The 18,465-nt window shown below is 41.7% G+C and overlaps 1 protein-coding gene across 1 annotated transcript in view; it reads right to left on the bottom strand.

Moving 5' to 3' along the window:
* COL4A4 (collagen type IV alpha 4 chain) overlaps positions 1–2,677 on the bottom strand; it is a 124,808-nt gene extending 122,131 nt beyond the window's left edge. The window contains exon 1 of the mRNA XM_089916079.1: positions 2,622–2,677. Within this exon, the coding sequence (XP_089772205.1) occupies positions 2,622–2,677 (56 nt within the window). The remainder of the gene's footprint in view (positions 1–2,621) is intronic.
* Between the last annotated feature and the right edge of the window lie 15,788 nt (positions 2,678–18,465).

The following is an 18,465-nucleotide window of genomic DNA, read 5'->3' as shown; positions in this document are numbered from 1 at the left end:
CTGCATATGTCTGCCTCGGGCTTATGATTGTCCAAGAGCTTCCACATCCATCATCGCATTGAATCCTTAAAACAGCTTGGATGGGAGGAGAACTGGGGCCCAGACTCGGGCTGTGATTTCTCTGCCACCCTTGTCCCTTTTTTCGTGTAAAGCCTTCTCCTCTCTGAAACCTCCTGTCCAAAGGAGGCTTATTTCTCCATCCTCGGCTCCTTCTTCTTGCATTGAGATGCTGATAAGCATTACAGAAACCTACAGAGCCATGCCTCTGCGTGAGACCCAGGCTAGGAGATGGGAGACTGGGAGTGGGTCCGGCCCACACTCACTGGCCTCCACACTAAAGTCCCCCTTCTCCACGACCCTTCTCTTGGAATTCATGACAATTCCAGTATAGGCCAGGGTGGCATTTCAGTGTAGTAATGGAGTAAATCAGAAAAGAAAAAGGGGAAAGACGTGATAAATAGAGGGAATAAACTGTTTTAAATCAAAAAGTATTTACAACAACGGTTGTTTAATCAGGTTGTTATCACTTTGGACATTTGTAAATAAGGACAGGTTACATCTTATAGCAATTTTGGCCTCCGTATATATAGTCTCATTAAAATTGTAGGCAGGGTAGGTTTTTCCGCATTTTACACCAGAGCAAACTGACTCAGAAATGTTGGATAACGTGCCCAAAAGGCTGTAGGCAGAGTGGCTCGGAGGTGGCACTTCAGACAGATCGGAATCCCTGTGACTGTCCCTTCTCCCCCCACCCCATCCCCCATTTGTTCCTCCCGCTGCTTAATATATTTAAAAATAAGGCAATTCCTTTTTTTTTTAATACAGCAGGTTTTTAAAAAAATAAGGCAATTCTATTTTTTATGTTTTTTTTAAAATTATAGTTGATTTACAATGCTGTGTTAGTTTTAGGTCTACAGTAAACTGATTCAGATATATATATATACACACATTCTTTTTCAGATTCTTTTCCAATATATATTACAAGATACCCAATATAGTTCCCTGTGCTACACAGTAGGTCCTTGTTGATTATCTATTTTATATATAGTAGTGTGCATCTGTTAATCCCAAAGTCCTAATTTATCCTTTCCCTCTCTTTCCCCTTTGGTAACCATACGTTTGTGTTCTATGTCTGTGAGTCTGTTTCTGTGTTGTAAATAAGTTCATTGGTATCATTTTTTTAGATTCCACATATAAGCGATATCACATGGTATTTGTTTTTCTCTGTTGGACTTCACTTAGTATGATCATTTCTAGTTGCATCCATGCTGCCGCAAATGGCATTATTTAATACTTTTTTATGGCTGAGTAATATTCTACTGCATATATCTACACCATATCTTCTTCATCTATTCATCTGTCGACGGACACTTAGGTTGCTTCTATATCTTGACTATTGTAAATAGTGCTGCTATGAACACAGGGGTTCATGTTACCTTTTTGAATTAGAATTTTCATCTTTTCCAGATATACGCTTAGGAGTGGGGTTGCTTTTTTTTTTCTTTAAAGAACAATTCAAAATTAAGAGTACTTTGCAGTTTCCTTCACATTCGCTCCAAATAAATAAGACTTGGCTGCATTTCTGGAAGAATTGCGTCCTCCCTCCCATCCCCCTCTCTCCCTTCACTGCCCATCAATACATGTTCATCAGCTCCAAAACTTCTCACATTTTTCACTGTTTAACATTTCCCTGTCTTAATTCCCAAAATTTTTTTTAGTCACCTCGAATAATCTCATATTAGTTTCCTACTGCTGCTGTAACACATGACCACAAACTCAGTGGCTGAAAACAATACAAATTTATTCTCTTATGGTTCTGGAGGTCAGAAGTCTGAAGTAGGTCTCACTGGCAGAAGATCAAGGTGCTGGCAGGGCTGTGTTCCTTCTGGAGGCTCCAAGGGAGACTCAGTTTCCTTGCTTTTTCCAGATTCTAAAGGCTGCCTGCATTCCCTGGCTCACGGTCTGTTCCACCTTCAAAGCCAGCGGTGACCAGCTGAGTCTCTCCCTTGCTGCAACCCTCTGGCCTCTGCTCTTTTCATCACATCTCCTTCTCGACTCTCACTCTTCTGCCTTCCTCTTTTGCTTCTAGGGACCCTTTTAATTATACTGGGCCCACCCAGATAATCCAGGATAATTTCCCCATGGCAAGGTCAGCTGATTAGCAATGTTAATTTCATCGACAACCATAATTCCCCCTTGCTACATAGCAGAGCACGTTCAGAGGCTCTGGGCATTAGGGTGTGGACATCTCTGGGGGTCATTATTCTGCCTACCCCACTCATGAAGTGCATTGTCCTAACTCTCCTAGTTATAGGGACCCTGCTGCTCTGGACATATGAGAAGGTTTTTGCTATTCAAACCCAGTGAATAGGAGAGCAAGAATCTGTAGCCTTGTGCATCCTCCCACTGGGTGATCATGTGGGTGCAACTGGTGGAGAGGAGAGAGGACTGCTGTTTAATAATAAAAATGAATCACAGAATGGCAGCAGGCATGATCCATAGGTTTCTGGAATAATTGGGCTTTTTGACATGTGAAGCATTCAGATAATTTACACCTGCAGAACCAACCTTTAGGGGAAATTATTAAATAAAAACCAGTGATCGTACTTGAGGACACTCACCAGGAATCTGTGGCCAAGGGCTTGATCCACCTGAAAGAGCGCCTTACCAATGCCATGTGCACGAATTACTTCATAGTCAAATCTTGGTACTTAAAAAAAATTCTGCCACTCTTCTCTTCCAGAAGACTCTCATCTACAAGTGAGGTTCTATGTCCTGGGTTTAAAGTCTGTATATGTTAAATATAAATATATCTCTTAAAACAGAGTATGCGTTATAATGTTGAAAATAATTACTTTCATCATTCAGAGTTAGCGATGGAAATATTTTCTAAAGGGGAACTTCAACAGTGTTTTGACGTAACAATCTTTTCTTAGCAATGGTTAAACTGAATACTTAATTTTTAATTCTTAGAAGTAAAAATATTCTCAAATTCTTTATGGCATAAATATATTTTTGAGAAATGAAAAGATATATGTATGTAATGCTTGTACAAAAAATATTGCTTCATTTTGCTAAGGGGAATTTTCTTCGATTTAATCTTTTCTCTTAAAAATCCAAGCTACGATTCTTTCAAGTGCTTTTTTTATTTTTTGAAACTAAAAAGGAATCCCCTAGTATAGAAATACACATTTTGCCTACATACAGAAAACACATATAAACATGTTTTTATGGAAAATGGTACAACATTCTGGCAGGTCGTCAAAAAGTTCAACATAGAGTTACCATATGACCCAGCAATTTCATTCCTAGGTATATACCCGAGAGAACTGACAACATATGTTCACACATAAACTTGTACATGAATATTTACTGCAGCATTATTTGTAATAGCCAAAAAATGGGAACAACTCACTTCAACTGATGGATAGATAAGCAAAACGTGCTACATCCATACAATGGAATACTATTCGACCATAAAAAGCAATGAAGTACCAATCCGTGCTACAACGTGGATGAACCTTGAAAACATTATCGCAAGTGAAAGAAATCACATACTGTATAATCCCATGTATATGGAATGTCCCGAATAGGCAACTTCATGGAGACAGAAAATAGATTAGTAATTATCAGGGGTTGAAGAAGGGGAGAGTTGGGGTGATGGAAATGTTCTGGAACTGGATAGTGGTGATGGTTACATTCTAAGAACACTAAAAACCACTGAATTATAAACTTTAAAAGAGTAAAGATGGTGTGTTTTATTTTGTGAACTTTATCTCAATTTTAAAAAAGAAAAAATATTTTGACTCAAAGAACTGTATGCTTTGATAAAAGATCTCTTTGTCTGAACGAACTGAAATGTCTCATCTTTAAAACTTTGGCTTCTCTGAAGACCTGTATCTGTAAGAATTGGGTAGAGAGAAGGAAACTGGGAGTGTAGAATGTTACAAACTATTTTTAAACTTCTGGATAAAATCTGGATAAACTAACTCAGTGTTGCATTTATGAAAGACTAGTTTTCCAAGTAAGTGGTGGAACAACATTCCATGATAGTTTCAAAACCAAGTAGAAACAGAATCACTTTGAGTACCTAGATCTTCTCCCATCCCTAAATCCATCATTTTAAATATTTTTTTACTTGCATTCCAGAAGCAAGTCTCAGTAAAACAAATTATTGTTTTATGAGGAATACACAAATTGGTTTGAATCATTCAAAATGTATTTGATATTTTAAACAAATAGGAAACACAGTCAAAAATTAAAGAAAACCAGAGGTATTTGCATTTTAACCAAAAAATAGATACATCATGCAATTAGTCTCCAGACGTATTGTGATAAAGCATGCATCAAGGGGACTTTGTTAAAATAGTGTGTTGCTGTGGTCACCTTTCAGAGGAAGAATGTCTGATGGTGGCCCTAACACCTAGGAGTGTCTCAGTACATTTTAATTGAAAAGATGGCTGGGTGGATAGATGCATGAATGGATGGCTGACCCAACCTGCAGGAACCTAACTGGTCTCCCATTAGTCAGTGGGACTGTCCAATGTGAAAGGACATTAACTAACAGTGAGAGGACACTGCTATGCTGGGAGTAGCCAATGCATTCCCATCACCATGCACTTAGTTACTATATAAGCTCTATGACAATAGGAATTTCCTCTTTTTTTATTCACAGGTTTATCCCCAGTGCCATAATAGTCTCTGAAATATAATAAGTACCCAATGTATATCTGTTGGATGAATGGACTTATAGAAGACACTCTGGGACCTTTCAAATGTGAATCAAATATATTTAATAGGGGGTGTAAGATGAGGCTAATTTTGAATATACAAGAGGGTAGAAGAAGGGAGAATGAAGGAGATGGAAAGAAAAATCATAATGGCATTGGAAGAAGTAATGAGAAACCAACACTTACTGATTATATATAGGACCCTCTGCCTAGAGTGTTGCCCACAATCAAGTCACCTCTTTTCACCACAGTTTAGTAAGAAAAGTATTATTTTCATTGCGTAAGAAAAGCAAACTGGGGAATTCCCTGGCAGGGTCCAGTGGTTAAGAACTCCGCGCTCTCAATGCCATGGGCCAGGGTTCAATCCCTGGTCAGGGAACTAAAATCCTACAAGCCCCGCAGCACAACCGAAAAAAAAAAAAAAGGACACTGGATCAGTTTAATTAATTGCGCAAAGTTGCGGAGCTAATAAATGGCAGAATCTGGATTTCTGTACTCCAACATATGTCCCTTCTCCCAACTGACACCCCAGGCTTCAGACTTTTCTGCTCTCAAACTCCCATTAGAATTTTGAAAAACCTACTTGAACCCTCTCTTCCTTTTTTAAAGTTAACATATAAAATCTTTAATCTTTTTATTGCAAGGAGTATAATTTGCAACACTGTAAATGGTTACCTATAAAATAAAACTGTTGCAGCACTATTTTAGCTGTAGCCAGTACATCACAATACCAGGCAATCTGATTTTCACCATCATCAGTATAAAATATATGCACACGGTTTTTAACATTATTTTTCTTCATGATTTTGTCTTTCCATTCCACTCCCCCACATATATCCTTGTGCAATATAATTTTATACTTGAAAATCATATTGATCACCCCACACTACCTCTCTGCAACAAAAAATACATATAAATTCGATATTTTTAAAATTTCTTATGATCACAAATCTCTGAATCTTAAAAAAGATTTTTCTCCCGGATTGACTTATGGTTATGATTAGTAGTAGTATATGATTCATCAAAGACATAAATAAATTTAAATCTTTATAAACAATTACTAAACATTAAAAGTGAAATTATATTGGAAATGTCATTGGCAATGAAAGAAGTGGGCTCTTTTGTTTCTCAGTTAGTTTATTTAACCCTAGAGTAATAATTCTTCTTACTGGAATGAGACAGGTTCAGCAACAATGTTACTTCCATTTTAATTTTTAAAGCTGTAAAGCCTAATAAAACTTATTCACAAAGTTCAGAAGTTGTGAATGGAAGGAATCTGTAACACAAATGTCACTCAATTCTGAGAACTTCTCTTGAGTTGTATATCAAAAGCAACATAGAATTTATCCTCCAGAATCATTTTGAAAGATCTACCAGTTGATAGAGTCTTCCTTCAATCGTGATGAAAACAGAAAGTGGGAAACCAACTGGCCCAGGGGATGTGCAGCCCAGAAGGTAGATGCTTTCTGCTCTCAACACCCTTCATCCAGCCCCACAAACAGTCTGGACAAAGCAGGCTGGTAACATTTGGGATGGATGGGGCAGAGGGATGGGGTGGAGGTATGCCTTTCTTTTGAAAAGTAGAAGGACAGTCGTGAAGGGGTGGTGAGAACCTAGTCCAAAGGCCCATTTTCAGATAGAACAATCCTAAGAAATAATATCTGTAACAGTTGAGAAATTAATTCCTTTAATTACTTGTCCAAGCTGCTTGCATAACTTTTAAGAATCTTTTGGTCTCCCAAGGGTACATGTACCTCAGTTTGGGGCTCTGTGCTTTAGACGAGCTGCAAAAAGGAAAACCACTGCCTTGTTCACTGTTTTACCTAGAGCATGACTACTTGCTCATCCCACGCATCTGTCTAGCCTGACAACAAAGCTACAGAGGAGTCGCAGAGACTTTAGGACTGTTCTCCAGCCTAGGGTGCAGCTCCTAGGTCACAGCTAAGTAAAGGCCCATCTGGCTGTCAGCTGGACACCGTGAACAGCTGTGTGTACAGCACTCCACAGTTCCCAAAAGGCTGTCACACATGGTATCCACAACAGTCTAGGAGGATTTCCTTTGTTGCAACTGCCTGTGTTAAGAGCAAAAAACCTTTGGTCTCAACCATGCTTTTGATGACACCAAATAAAAACACCCCAGAACAGCATCCCTCTAACCTATCTTCTCATAAATAAAAGGCTGTCATCACATAGGAGTGGCCAAGACAGTATGTTTCTAATTGGAGTCTATCAAAAAAAAAAAAAAAGCCTAAACAACCCAAATGCAATGCCACTAAAACATATAGAAACAACAGCTTTGGGAGAATGCCTACCTTGGAAACTTTTTCAAAGCTTCTGTACCTTTCAAAGGGTATGCTTTATTCTGCCAACTGTTATTCTCAAGAAGGGAGTGTTGAGTGCTATGGAGTGCAGTATCAGAGCCCCCTAAGTCCCCACCTTTGGCTCTTAATTGGGAGCATGACCAGGTTTTCACCACCTGATTCCATCTCCCCAGGCACACGGAAACTTGGGGAATAACCAAAGCTTGACCCAACCCAGAGCTTGGCTCGGTAACACAGAACTCTGGGCCAGAGGATGGTACAAAAACATCTTCTGAACCAGTCCTCTGAAATTAGGACACTGAGAGAAGAAAGGGAGATGAGGGAGGAAGGATGCATCCAGTACATCCTGAAGTACAGCCAGGCGTTAGAAAACTGGGACAAGTCAAGGCCAAGTGCAAGCCTGAGTTTAGAGGAAACAGATAAGCTAAGTAATCAGAAAAAGCTGTTTCCAAGAGAGGAAAACGCAAAAAGAGAAAGACAGATGGTCTCATGAGAGGATGAAAAAACCGGCTCCTTCCCGAGAGCCCCCCAATTCCTGACACAGTCTTGCAGTCAATTCCCTTTTCTTAAGCAAACTGACCTGTGCAGCTGAGTCTGATAAAAAGCACTGTCCTCATCACAGCTGCTCCCAAGGCTGCGACATACCTCAGGGAGCTCATTTGAAGCCACCCACCCCCAACAGGGAAGCTGAACGTCCGTGCCCTGGGCCTTTGACATCCATCTCCCTCACTGACCAAGTCCATAGGCTCTTGCCCAGCAGTGTATTTATATCAGTAATTTCTAGCATGCATATTCAGCAGATATCATTGTGTTCTCTTCCTCCAACTCCCTGGGGTTATTTTTTTTTCTTCATTCCTTTATGAAAATTCCTGGACTCCAATTCCCCTGGGACTGCCTAGGAGTCTGTGCCCAAAATTTTCCAAAGGCTAGGTCTGGGAACAGGATCTGAGATCTTCCAAATCATTCTCTGTACCATGGGGAATTTGTTTTCTCTGCAACCCAATCTTGAATAGAAATACACTGTGCTGGAGTTCTCATCAATTGGGGGATGGGCGGGGGGCAATGGCCAAGATTGGAGGACCAGATAAACAGGAGCCTGAGGAGTGGAATCTTCCAGTCATAAAAGGTAGCAGAAATACAATGTCTTTTCTTTTCCCAAGTAACATAAAGTCTCCGAGCTCTTTTTAACAATATTTGTTCTTTCAGGGAAATCATTTCTTATTAACTCAATGACTACATGGTCTTTCCTTTGACTTTCTGACACTGAGCTATCTGAAGACTCTCTTTCCAAGCCTAAATTTTTTGGATGGTCTGAACACCTATTTTTATATACCTTTATCTTTCCAAAATAGAATTCCTAAAGGCTCAGCTTTTGGAAAGATATAAGCAAGGGGCCTCAGGGGTTAGAAAAATGCTCCCAGAAAATGAATGGCATGCCTGGTGGCTGGATATCTACTTTGAGGCTTATGCTTTCCCTGTTAAGAGATCACCTGACCTTTTCCCAACATCTAAGTTGGTTACTTTCTAAAACCCCGTATCTTTGGGTTGACTCTACCTGCAGACTTTCAAAGCCTTCAGGTTGATTTCAGCTTTTTAGCGAAAACAGTCAATCCCGTCAAACATCACAAGGTTTTGAAACCAAGTCACGAATCTGTGTGGTCCATGCACTACTGGAATGTGGCTGGAGCATCATGTTCCCAGAGAAGGAACCGGGGAAAACTTGAGAACTGCTCAAGTAAATTCTTGAGAATATCTCTAAGTTCCAACGTGAGTGCCAATCCAGAATGTTGCTGGATTCCGGCCAGGCTTGCCCCCGCCTTGCCTTCCCTCTAGGTTCAGCTGAATTGTTTGAGAGTGCTGCACAGGCCTCAGTTGACCTTGGAGTTGACTTTGCCAGTCCAGGGCCAAATGGACCATATCTCAGCTAATCCACCATTCTGCCAATATAGGCTTTTATTATCATTTTTCTCCATGAGGTCTCCTCCCAAAACCAACAGAACATTTGACCACAGTATTAATAATGTCACCACGTGGGAAACACACGGAGGTGATATAGGTTCCACAAATACACAACTGATTTTCAAAACCAGATGCTCCCTTTACCTCCAAGTTAAGAATGACATTCTTAACTCAGAATGCTAGATGTCTCTTGTCAAAAGCACTACTCCCCCAGGTCATTCTTGGTCTGTGATTTTACCTGCAGGGGGAGTGACTCTGGATTCCCTAGACCTTTCAGACCTCTGAGCGCTGCCTTTGGAGTAAGCTCTGGCAGTAACAGCCCTTGATTCCACTGGGAAGTGCCCACCCCCAACCAACGTACTGAAAGGCTCGCATTTGCTTTTGATGACGTCTTCCCTCCTCCCTAGAGACCCGCTGCCTTCTTCTCCTGGTACCTTGTGGTCTCGTGGTGAGGGAATGAAAGCAGGACTGTAGAGTTACAAAGACTTGTGTTCAGATCTTGATCACTTACCAGTATAACCCTGAGCAAGTGTGTACCCACCCTGAGCTCTTGATTTCTCAGTATGTAAAATGAATGCTTGAGAGAATTACTTGAGTCACAATCCGTGCCTAGCGCAGTCTCTGGCATGTGGTAGCAGCTCGATAAATGTTTATTTCCTTCCTTCCTAATTTGCCATGCGGGCAAAACGAGCTCCGGATAAATTAGAGAAGGGTTAGAAAACTGGGAACTGGGGCAAGCCTGGCAGACCTCAGGAGGGGGGCAACACTTGATCTGTGAAGGAAGGAAGATCTGGGCAAATGAGAAGGAGAAATAAGCCGTGACAGTCTCTCCTAAAGTACCTTTTATAACGTCAGGAGAAGTTATCCAGAGGGATGACTCTTCAGTTGGTGTAGAAGAAGGCATACAGGGGGACAAGTCTAGTCAGAATCAGAGTTAACTGGACTCTGAGAGGACTCTTAGGAAAAGGTCAGTATCTGGTTTTATCAACCAGAGAGCCATGATCATCTTCCTCCCCGTAAGAAATTATAATAAGCAGCATTTTCAGCAGGCAACTTCTATGCTAAGCCCTGCGCTAAAGGTTTAACACAGATCTTCAACCTTCACAATAACCCCACAAGGTAAGTAATATGACTATGTCCTTTTACAAACAATGACAGTTAGTATGAGACATTTCCAGGGCTCAAACTCTAAAGCTTCCCTTATTAACCACTACACTGCACAGCTTCAAAATTCATGGGTAAGTTTCGGGGAATTCATCTCTGGAAAGAACAACTTTAGCCTTCAATATAGTAGTAGCAGGGAAAGTCATTTATAAATGCAACAGTGCACTGTGGAATGACGACACAGACCTACTAGAGAATGGACTTGAGGATATGGGGAGTGGGAAGGGTAAGCTGTGACAAAGCGAGAGAGACGCATGGACATGTATACACTACCAAACGTAAAATAGATAGCTAGTGGGAAGCAGCCGCACAGCACAGGGAGATCAGCTCAGTGCTCTGTGACCACCTAGAGGGGTGGGATAGGGAGTGTGGGAGGGAGACGCAAGAGGGAAGAGATATGGGAACATATGTATATGTATAACTGATTCACTTTGTTATAAAGCAGAAACTAACACACCAATGTAAAGCAATTATCTTCCAATAAAGATGTAAAAAAAAAAAAAAAAAACAGTGCACTGTGATACACAGACATTCAGTCTCCCGTGAATCCCAGAAAACTACAGTTCTCCTGTGAAGGTCTTTATGTTTGGAATTTCAACCCTGAAACTCCTATAGGACAGTTGGAGATCTTAAGGCACCATTTCTAACTAGATTATAGGAAAGTTAAAGCATTTCAGGCAGATATGTAAGCCAAAAAAAAAAAAAAAAAGAGAGAGAGAGAGAAAAAGAGAGAGAGAGAGATTTCACAAAAGTGTTCAAATGAACTTTTAAGGTTAAACAGAAATACTGGGGCAGGTGTCCAATTGGTTCCAAGAGAGGAGAAAAGCTTTGTCTCGGTGGGGAAGGAGAACCGCCTTGGTGTGAATCTTGGGCCCTTTCTAAGGAGAGCTTAACCGCCTGCTTTTCCTCATGGTTGCATTCTGTCTTGTGCCCACCCCTGTTTGCCTTGCTTCCTGTAGGAGTTGGTTCTAGAGACTGAGTCTCCTAGTGGCTTCCTCCCTATAGGACAAGACCTGGAGCTAGACTCCTCTAGGAATGCTTCTGCCACTCTGGAACCTAATAAAAGATTCAAGGGCATCCCTCAAACCTGGGCTTCAAAACTATGCCATCCCATAGTCTGCTACAGACCATAAAACACAGTCAGTGTTTCAGCGTCAAATTTACACATTGGAAAATAACTGAGCAAAGCCAAGAGAATGTGCTGTGTACTGGATACGGATGTCATGTGGGCAGAATGGCCAAGACAATCCATGGTTGGAAGTTTGACAGAACCACAAAGAATTCCATTATTAAAGTAAGATTATTTCCCCACTAAAATTTGAAAATGAGAAATTTTTGAAACTTCAGAAATTAAGGATAAGAAGAGGTCTATGTTAAATTTTTACAACTACATCTTTACACATATGGGAATGAAACAAAATAATACATAGAATCTTAACTACATATGAAAATTACAGGATTTGTAAATTCAAATCCACTAAATATATAATAACGGTTAAAATTTAAAGTGATTTTCTATTAACTAGCCTGGCATTAACCAAAAAAAATTTTTTTTGGAATCATCTCCATATAACTTTGATACAACATAAAAAACACCTATGATTATTATTCATTCAAGAGATATCTGTCAATATATGTCAGTTTCCCATTTTGTATCAAATGCCATGCTAGGCACTAGGCACTATGGATACAAAAGTGAATTTGATTTACCTGAACTCAATATTCGGTAAATCAAATTTTCAACTTACTGAATATTGAATTCAATTTGAATTCAACTGAATTCAAAAATTCCATATTACTTTTAAGTAGATTGGGTAAAGTTAAAGATGCATTATTATAATCACTAAAGTAACCACTAACAACAGTGCAGAGAGATATAACTAGAAGTCAAAAAAAATTTAAATGGAACACTAAAAAATATTTGATTAACACAAAACAATGCTAGGAAGAAGAAAAGAAACAAAAAACAGATGAGATAGATAAAAAGTAAATGGAGCGATGGCAGACCTAAAAACAACTATAGCAACTACATGAAAATGCACTAAAAACTCCTATATAAAGGCAAGATATTGGATTTAAAATATAAAAAAGAAAAATCCAAGTATATGCTGCCTACAAGATACACAATTTAAATTAAAAGACACAAATAGATTGAAAACAAAAGGCTGAAAAAAGATACACCACACAAACCGTAAGCATAAGGAAAGCAGATGAGCTACCTATATATTTTTAAGGTAACAAGTGGATTTATTTACAGAGAGACACACTCCACAGAGTGTGGGCCATCTCAGAAGGTGGACAAGCTATATTAATAGCACATAAAAGAGACCTCAAGATGGAAAGTGACAATAATGATCAAAAAGTTAATATATCAGAAATCGATAAATACTACAAACATATGGGCTTTGAATGGTTAATAAGTTCTCTGAATGGTTAATAAGTACATGAAAAGATGTTCAACATCTCTAGTTATTAGAGAAATCAAAAGCACGTTAACTGCCACTGTGTAACCATTTGAATAGCTAAAATTTTAAAAGTTGGCAATACCAAAAGAAGGCACCAAAAATACATGGAGGAACTGGAACTCTCATACATTGCTGATGAGAATGAAGATACAGCTACTTTGGAAAACTCTTTCTTTTATGATTAAATATACATCTACCCTATGGTCCAGCCATTTCGCTCCTAGGTATTTATTCAAGAGAAGTGGAAACACATGTCCACACAAAGCCTTGTACAAAAATAGTCATAGTAGCTGTATTCTAGTAACCCCAAACTGGAAACAATTCAAATGTCCTACAGGTAAATGGATCTTTAAAAAAGCGATGTCCATACAATGGAATTTTACTCAGCTATAGAACAGAACAAACTGCTGATACACGTAACATGGATCAATCTCAGTATTGCTCTGTTGAGCCAAAGAACCCAGGCACCGAAGGGTACACACTGTACGACTCCATTTACATAAAATTCTAGAACATGCTAACCAACCTACAGTGACAGGAAACAGATCAGTGGTTTTCTGGGAATGGACAGGGAGTGAGAGATGGACTGAAACGGGACAGGAGGAAACTTCGGGGAGTGATCGAAAAGCTCTGTATCAGGATCATGCTATTGATTTCACAGGCTGTATGCATCTGTGAAACTCCATGAATTGTGTACTTTAACTAGGTACAGATTTGCGTACATAAATTAAACCTCAATAAATTTATTTTTAAATGCCGCAGTTACTATATTAAAAAAAATTAATCTCTGTACCTGCCCTCAAAGGCCTTGTAGTGCGGAAGAGTAAAATACATGACACTGTTTCTGTGATACATAATAAAGGTCTGGACAAAGGTCTTCACAGAGGCCATGATCTTTGACCTTTGATCTAGGTCTCAAAATTCAAGGGTTGCACCAGACAGCCCGAAAGGGAGGTCCCTCAAGGTGGAGGGAATGGCAAGTACAAAAGCGTGATGTAAAGAAGGCTGTACGGTGAACTAGAGAAGTATGGGGTGACACAGGAGATTTTTCAAAAGTTGACTTTGGACCCCTCTCTTCTATCCTAAGAAGTGTGAAATAAGCTGTAAAGAAAAAGAGGAGCTTCTGGAAGTTTTAAAATAAGCGAGTTACACGATGTATGTGATGAGCAATTACTAACATTCATCAAATATTTCCAGAGCTCTTCCAGGCATGTGGTAGATTATCTCCCCATCACTTTCAAAATGAAGTGACCAGTTTGGTCAACGAGATGGTGAAGTAGATGTATCGAGTGTCACACCCAGGTGGCAGTTGTTAGAGCAGTTTTTGATTTCCCCGCATTCTCTTCCCCTTTGGAGGAGATCAGAGAAAACTACGTTGAGTGGGAATTTCCATGAGGTTCCTGAGTAGTTATGATAAGCAGAGCCCTCTCCCCCTTTCTCACCTCCCCACACCCTGTGATGAATACTCAGTGTAAAGGGAGAAGAAAAATCTTGTTATGTAAGGCTCTGAAATTCGGGGGTTGTTTGTAACTGCCCCCAAAGTAACCTGTTCCTTCTGATACAATGTGCACTTTTATTCTGACAATAACATAGAAGGTGGATTTCAGAGGAAAGAATCTGCAGGGGACTAGCTAGAAGGCTACCGTAATCCACAGATGATAGGTGTAGGCACTGGGACAGGGGCCATGATCTTAGAAAAGAGGAGAAAGAATCTGGAGATGTAATGGAGAGAGTTGAAAATGACTCCGAGATTGTCAAAGAACCCGAGTCTAATTGTTTTAGAGGTGTTGAAAAGAGAAGGTTCTTGAAAGAAGACAGATGACTAAGTGGGGAGATGAAGTTAAAAAAAAGATTAACTTAAAATGTAATTAAGATTAAATTTAATCTTTTTAAAAGATTAAAGGAGAAGCTACAGGCAGCCTGGCAAAGTACATCATATCAAAAGCTGAGGCACATCCCTACACAGGGAAGGCTATAGAAAGATCATAAGCTTTGGAAGAAATCAGACCTGGGTGTGAATCCTGAGTGAATCTGTCAAGTCATCCAGCCTCATTCGTTCAGCAAATAATAAACAACTTCATTCATTCAATAACATTAAAGAACACCAAAAAGTCCACTGTCCTATTGGAGTCAGCCTTCAAAAGTAGGGAAGCAAACATTACACATTTAAGCACTGTGCGAAAAACAGACATGATATTGTGATTATGAAAAGGGGGCGAAAACAATAAGACAGGGCTTTTCAAAGGCCATTACCATTTCCCTTTGTTCAAAACCCTTATCTGGCACCAAATCAAAAGCAGAGATTTGTGTGTCCTTTGTACTTACAAAAAGAGAACCATCCTCACTTTCCTTTAGTTTTATCACATTTCAAGAACCAACTGGGAAGCTCTCTTGACTCTAAGACTGTTTTTTAAAAATCAAAAATTCTGGTTAATTAACACCTAGTGAGCATACCAACATTGTACTAAAGCAGAGTGTATATATGTGGGGAGTGAGAAATGGGTTTGGTTAAACCTGGCTCATAGGCAAGTCACTTCTCAACGTTTAACCACGTGGAGAGCTTGGTGAAAAAAGGCTCTAATTCAGTGGGTCTGGGGTGGTGCCTGAGATTCCTTCTGCATTTCTAACCAGCTCTCCAGGATGCCACACCTGCGGCTCCCAGGGATGCCAAGCAGCAAGGTTCTAGATGCCTTAAGAGTCTATTGACCTCAAGGGAGCTGGTGGAGTATGCTTGACTCTTGCCACTTTACTGCTGAGCTGAGAAAAGCATCTCTACCATGTGCCACTATTTCTCATCAGCTTCCTTTGTTTTCCTTTACAAAACTGGAGAATCAGATTCCAGTATGTGACTGTTTTATGAAGACCCTGGACAAAGGACTTCTAATGGATTACTGAATTAGATTCCTACAGTTCTTTGAGGTGGGTACCCTGATTATGCCCGCTTTATAGAAGAGAAGACCCCAAGCCACATTAGTAAGTGTGGAAAAGATTCAAAATCTAGAGTCTACTCTAAAGACCATACTCTTAACCACTGCTTCCTCCTTGCTGTGGTTACATCACAAGTTTCTTTCCTGCTCTTTTGCAGTGTTGGAAGTGACTTGCAGTTGACTGCTGCCTCCCCTTTCTAAAGTCGATAAAGCCAAGTCTGGACTTCTGTCAGAATGACTTGGTTTCATTTCAAAGGCAATTGAAATCCAAATTAAAAAATCTTCTGGAATTCAGCAAAAAGAAGGAAAATTTAACTCTAGCATTGAAGGTTGTTTTTTTTTTGTCCAGGAAGTAATGTCAGTTCATGCAAGATTGTCATATGCCTCAGAATTCTTGGGCACTGTTATTTTATCAAGAGAGCACCTGATGTCCTATCTAACAAGGATGGCAGGAGAAGGTTCCACAAGAACCCTCCCTATCAATGGCGAGAAGCTACTATATACCACACAGCAACATCTGTGGTCTGGGCACTTATAGGACTTAATAAAGAGTTTAATACATGTCCTTTTTATTATTCTATGAAGAAGAGTCCCTGATTCAATGCAACTAACTGAACTATGCATGGAAAACAGTGGCTCTCAAATTTGGTTGCACATGGGAATCTCCAGAGAGCTTTAAATACAGATACCTGAGTCCTACTGCTGGGGAGTCCAGTGTAACTGACTTGGGATGTTTCAGGATTTTTAGATGGTCCTTAGGAGATTCTAATACACAGCCAGAGTTGACAATCACTGGCATAAAAAACAGGGGGAAGGGGCTTCCCTGGTGGTGCAGTGGTTAAGAATCCGCCTGCCAATGCAGGGGACACAGGTTGGAGCCCTGGTCCGGGAAGATCCCACATGCCGCAGAGCAACTAAGCCCGTGAGCCACAGCTACTGAGCCTGCGCTCTAGAGCCCGTGCTCTGCAACAAGAGAAGCCACCACGATGAGAAGCCCGCGCACCGCAATAAAGAGCAGCCCCCGCTTGCTGCAACTAGAGAAAGCCCGTGCACAGCAACGAAAGCCCAACTCAGCCAAAAATAAATAAATTTATATATATATATATATATATATATATATATATATATATATACAGAGGGAAGTGTATAATGTTCACTCTATAACCAAAAAGGGGGGTGTGCATCTCCATTCACTCACTGTCAGGGTTTCGCCTACCTACATAGCTACATAGGTCTAATACACATTCTAATTGCAAGCAAATGGTTCTCCACAATCAGTGACCAAACCACATATTTCACACTGTGTGTTTGAAGACCGACTACATCAGCAACGCTGATCCAAAGTAGCAGTTCTTAACCTGGAGATGGAATTCAGGTGGTCTGTGAACTTAGATGGGAACAAATATTACATCTCTACGTTCACTAAACTTTCCTGGAAGTTCAGCATTTCCTTCAGTTATGAAAATAGCTAACAAACCACAATAGTATTAGCAGTTCTTGAGAGTTTGCACCCACTGGTATTTTCACGTCACATTTCAGTTTTGCAGTCATCAGTACTTTGAGATTACAGTTGTTTAATAGATCTGCTGTTAGATCTAGGTATTTAGTGCAATAATAATGATGCACCTATGTTACTATTTCATGACTTTAATACTTTGATAATGTATTCAAAGTTAAACTGATTCTGATAACTGAATTATTCTAAGGATCTAAATGCTTCATCAGATCCGATGTGGTCAGTGGCACAATAAAAGGGCACGAGCCCTGCTCTGAGGACGGTGCCCTAGCAAGCCAGATATTGCACGTTTGCGTCCAAGGCCACCTCCGAGAAGGGCCCTCTCAGGAGGGAGACACCCCGACAAAGTTGGCTCTTGGCTTTCCCTGCATTTCCGCAGATAAGATTTAACGTGAAAAAGCCAGTTCAACGCGGCAGAAAATAGAATGGATGGGCTTTCTCTTTACCCTCAGCTGCCTCTTGCTCTTGGCATTTCGTTGTGCCCAGACTGCCAGGCTGGTAACTCGAGCCTCCAAATTAATCAAAACACACAGCGCCCAGTTCAAGCCCAGGCAGACAAGCCGGGAGCCAGACAAGCTCTCGTCTGGTGACCCCCAGCCCAGCTCCCCCTCCCCGCCCGCCAGCCCGCGCGCCCCACCCTGGGATGCCACGCTCCCTCCACCGCCCGCGCTTCCAGGCGGGTGGCCCGGGCCCTGGGGCTGCCATCCGTCGCCCAGACTGGGTCGGGGGCACCTTACCTCGTGGGGACGCCCGCCGCCCCGGGAACCACGACTGCGCCCGCCCGCGCGGCGCGCACCTCCCACCGCGCCCAATTCCGCGGGCGACTCGGCTGCCTCTTCCCCACGCGCTCACCGCCGGGTCCGGCGGCTGCCGGATTGGAGACGCGTTGAGAAAGGGAAAGAGGCGAGACGGCCGCGGCCGGGAGCCGGAGCGAGCGGAGCCGCGCGAGTGCAGACGCCCGGCGCGCCTCCCGCTTAATCTGAGCAGGGCCGCTGGCCACTCCCTCCCCCGTGCTCCGCCGCCTCCACAACGCTCACCCCCCAAACTCCCCACCTCCGACTCGCAGCCCCTTGCCCCGCCTAGGCCCCTGAACCTTGGGAGCGTCACCTCTTTAACCCCTGACCCTGGCCCCGCACCCACCTGCCCCGCAGGCGCGCAGCCCTTTCTCACAGCCTCCTGGCACGCTTCCTGGGTCGGAGGGACATCTCCCGGTGAGTTGGCGGGGAGGGGGAACGGGGGCGGGACCTAAGCCACTTCTTCCCTCCCTTGAAGCCTCGGTGGGGAGGCTGAGCCCTACAAAACCCGCCCCGGGCGGGCGGGCCAGGCTAGCTTCACAGCCGGGCCCCTCAACCCGCGCCGCGCAGGGCACGCGGCGGCCCGAGA

This window comes from Delphinapterus leucas, chromosome 8 (genome assembly GCF_059928025.1).
Source record: "Delphinapterus leucas isolate spDelLeu-1000000601 "Yukka" chromosome 8, BTC_Dleu_Yukka2, whole genome shotgun sequence".
In the NCBI taxonomy this organism is placed as follows: Eukaryota; Metazoa; Chordata; class Mammalia; order Artiodactyla; family Monodontidae; genus Delphinapterus; species Delphinapterus leucas.
This window is presented reverse-complemented; position numbering and strand designations above follow the sequence as displayed.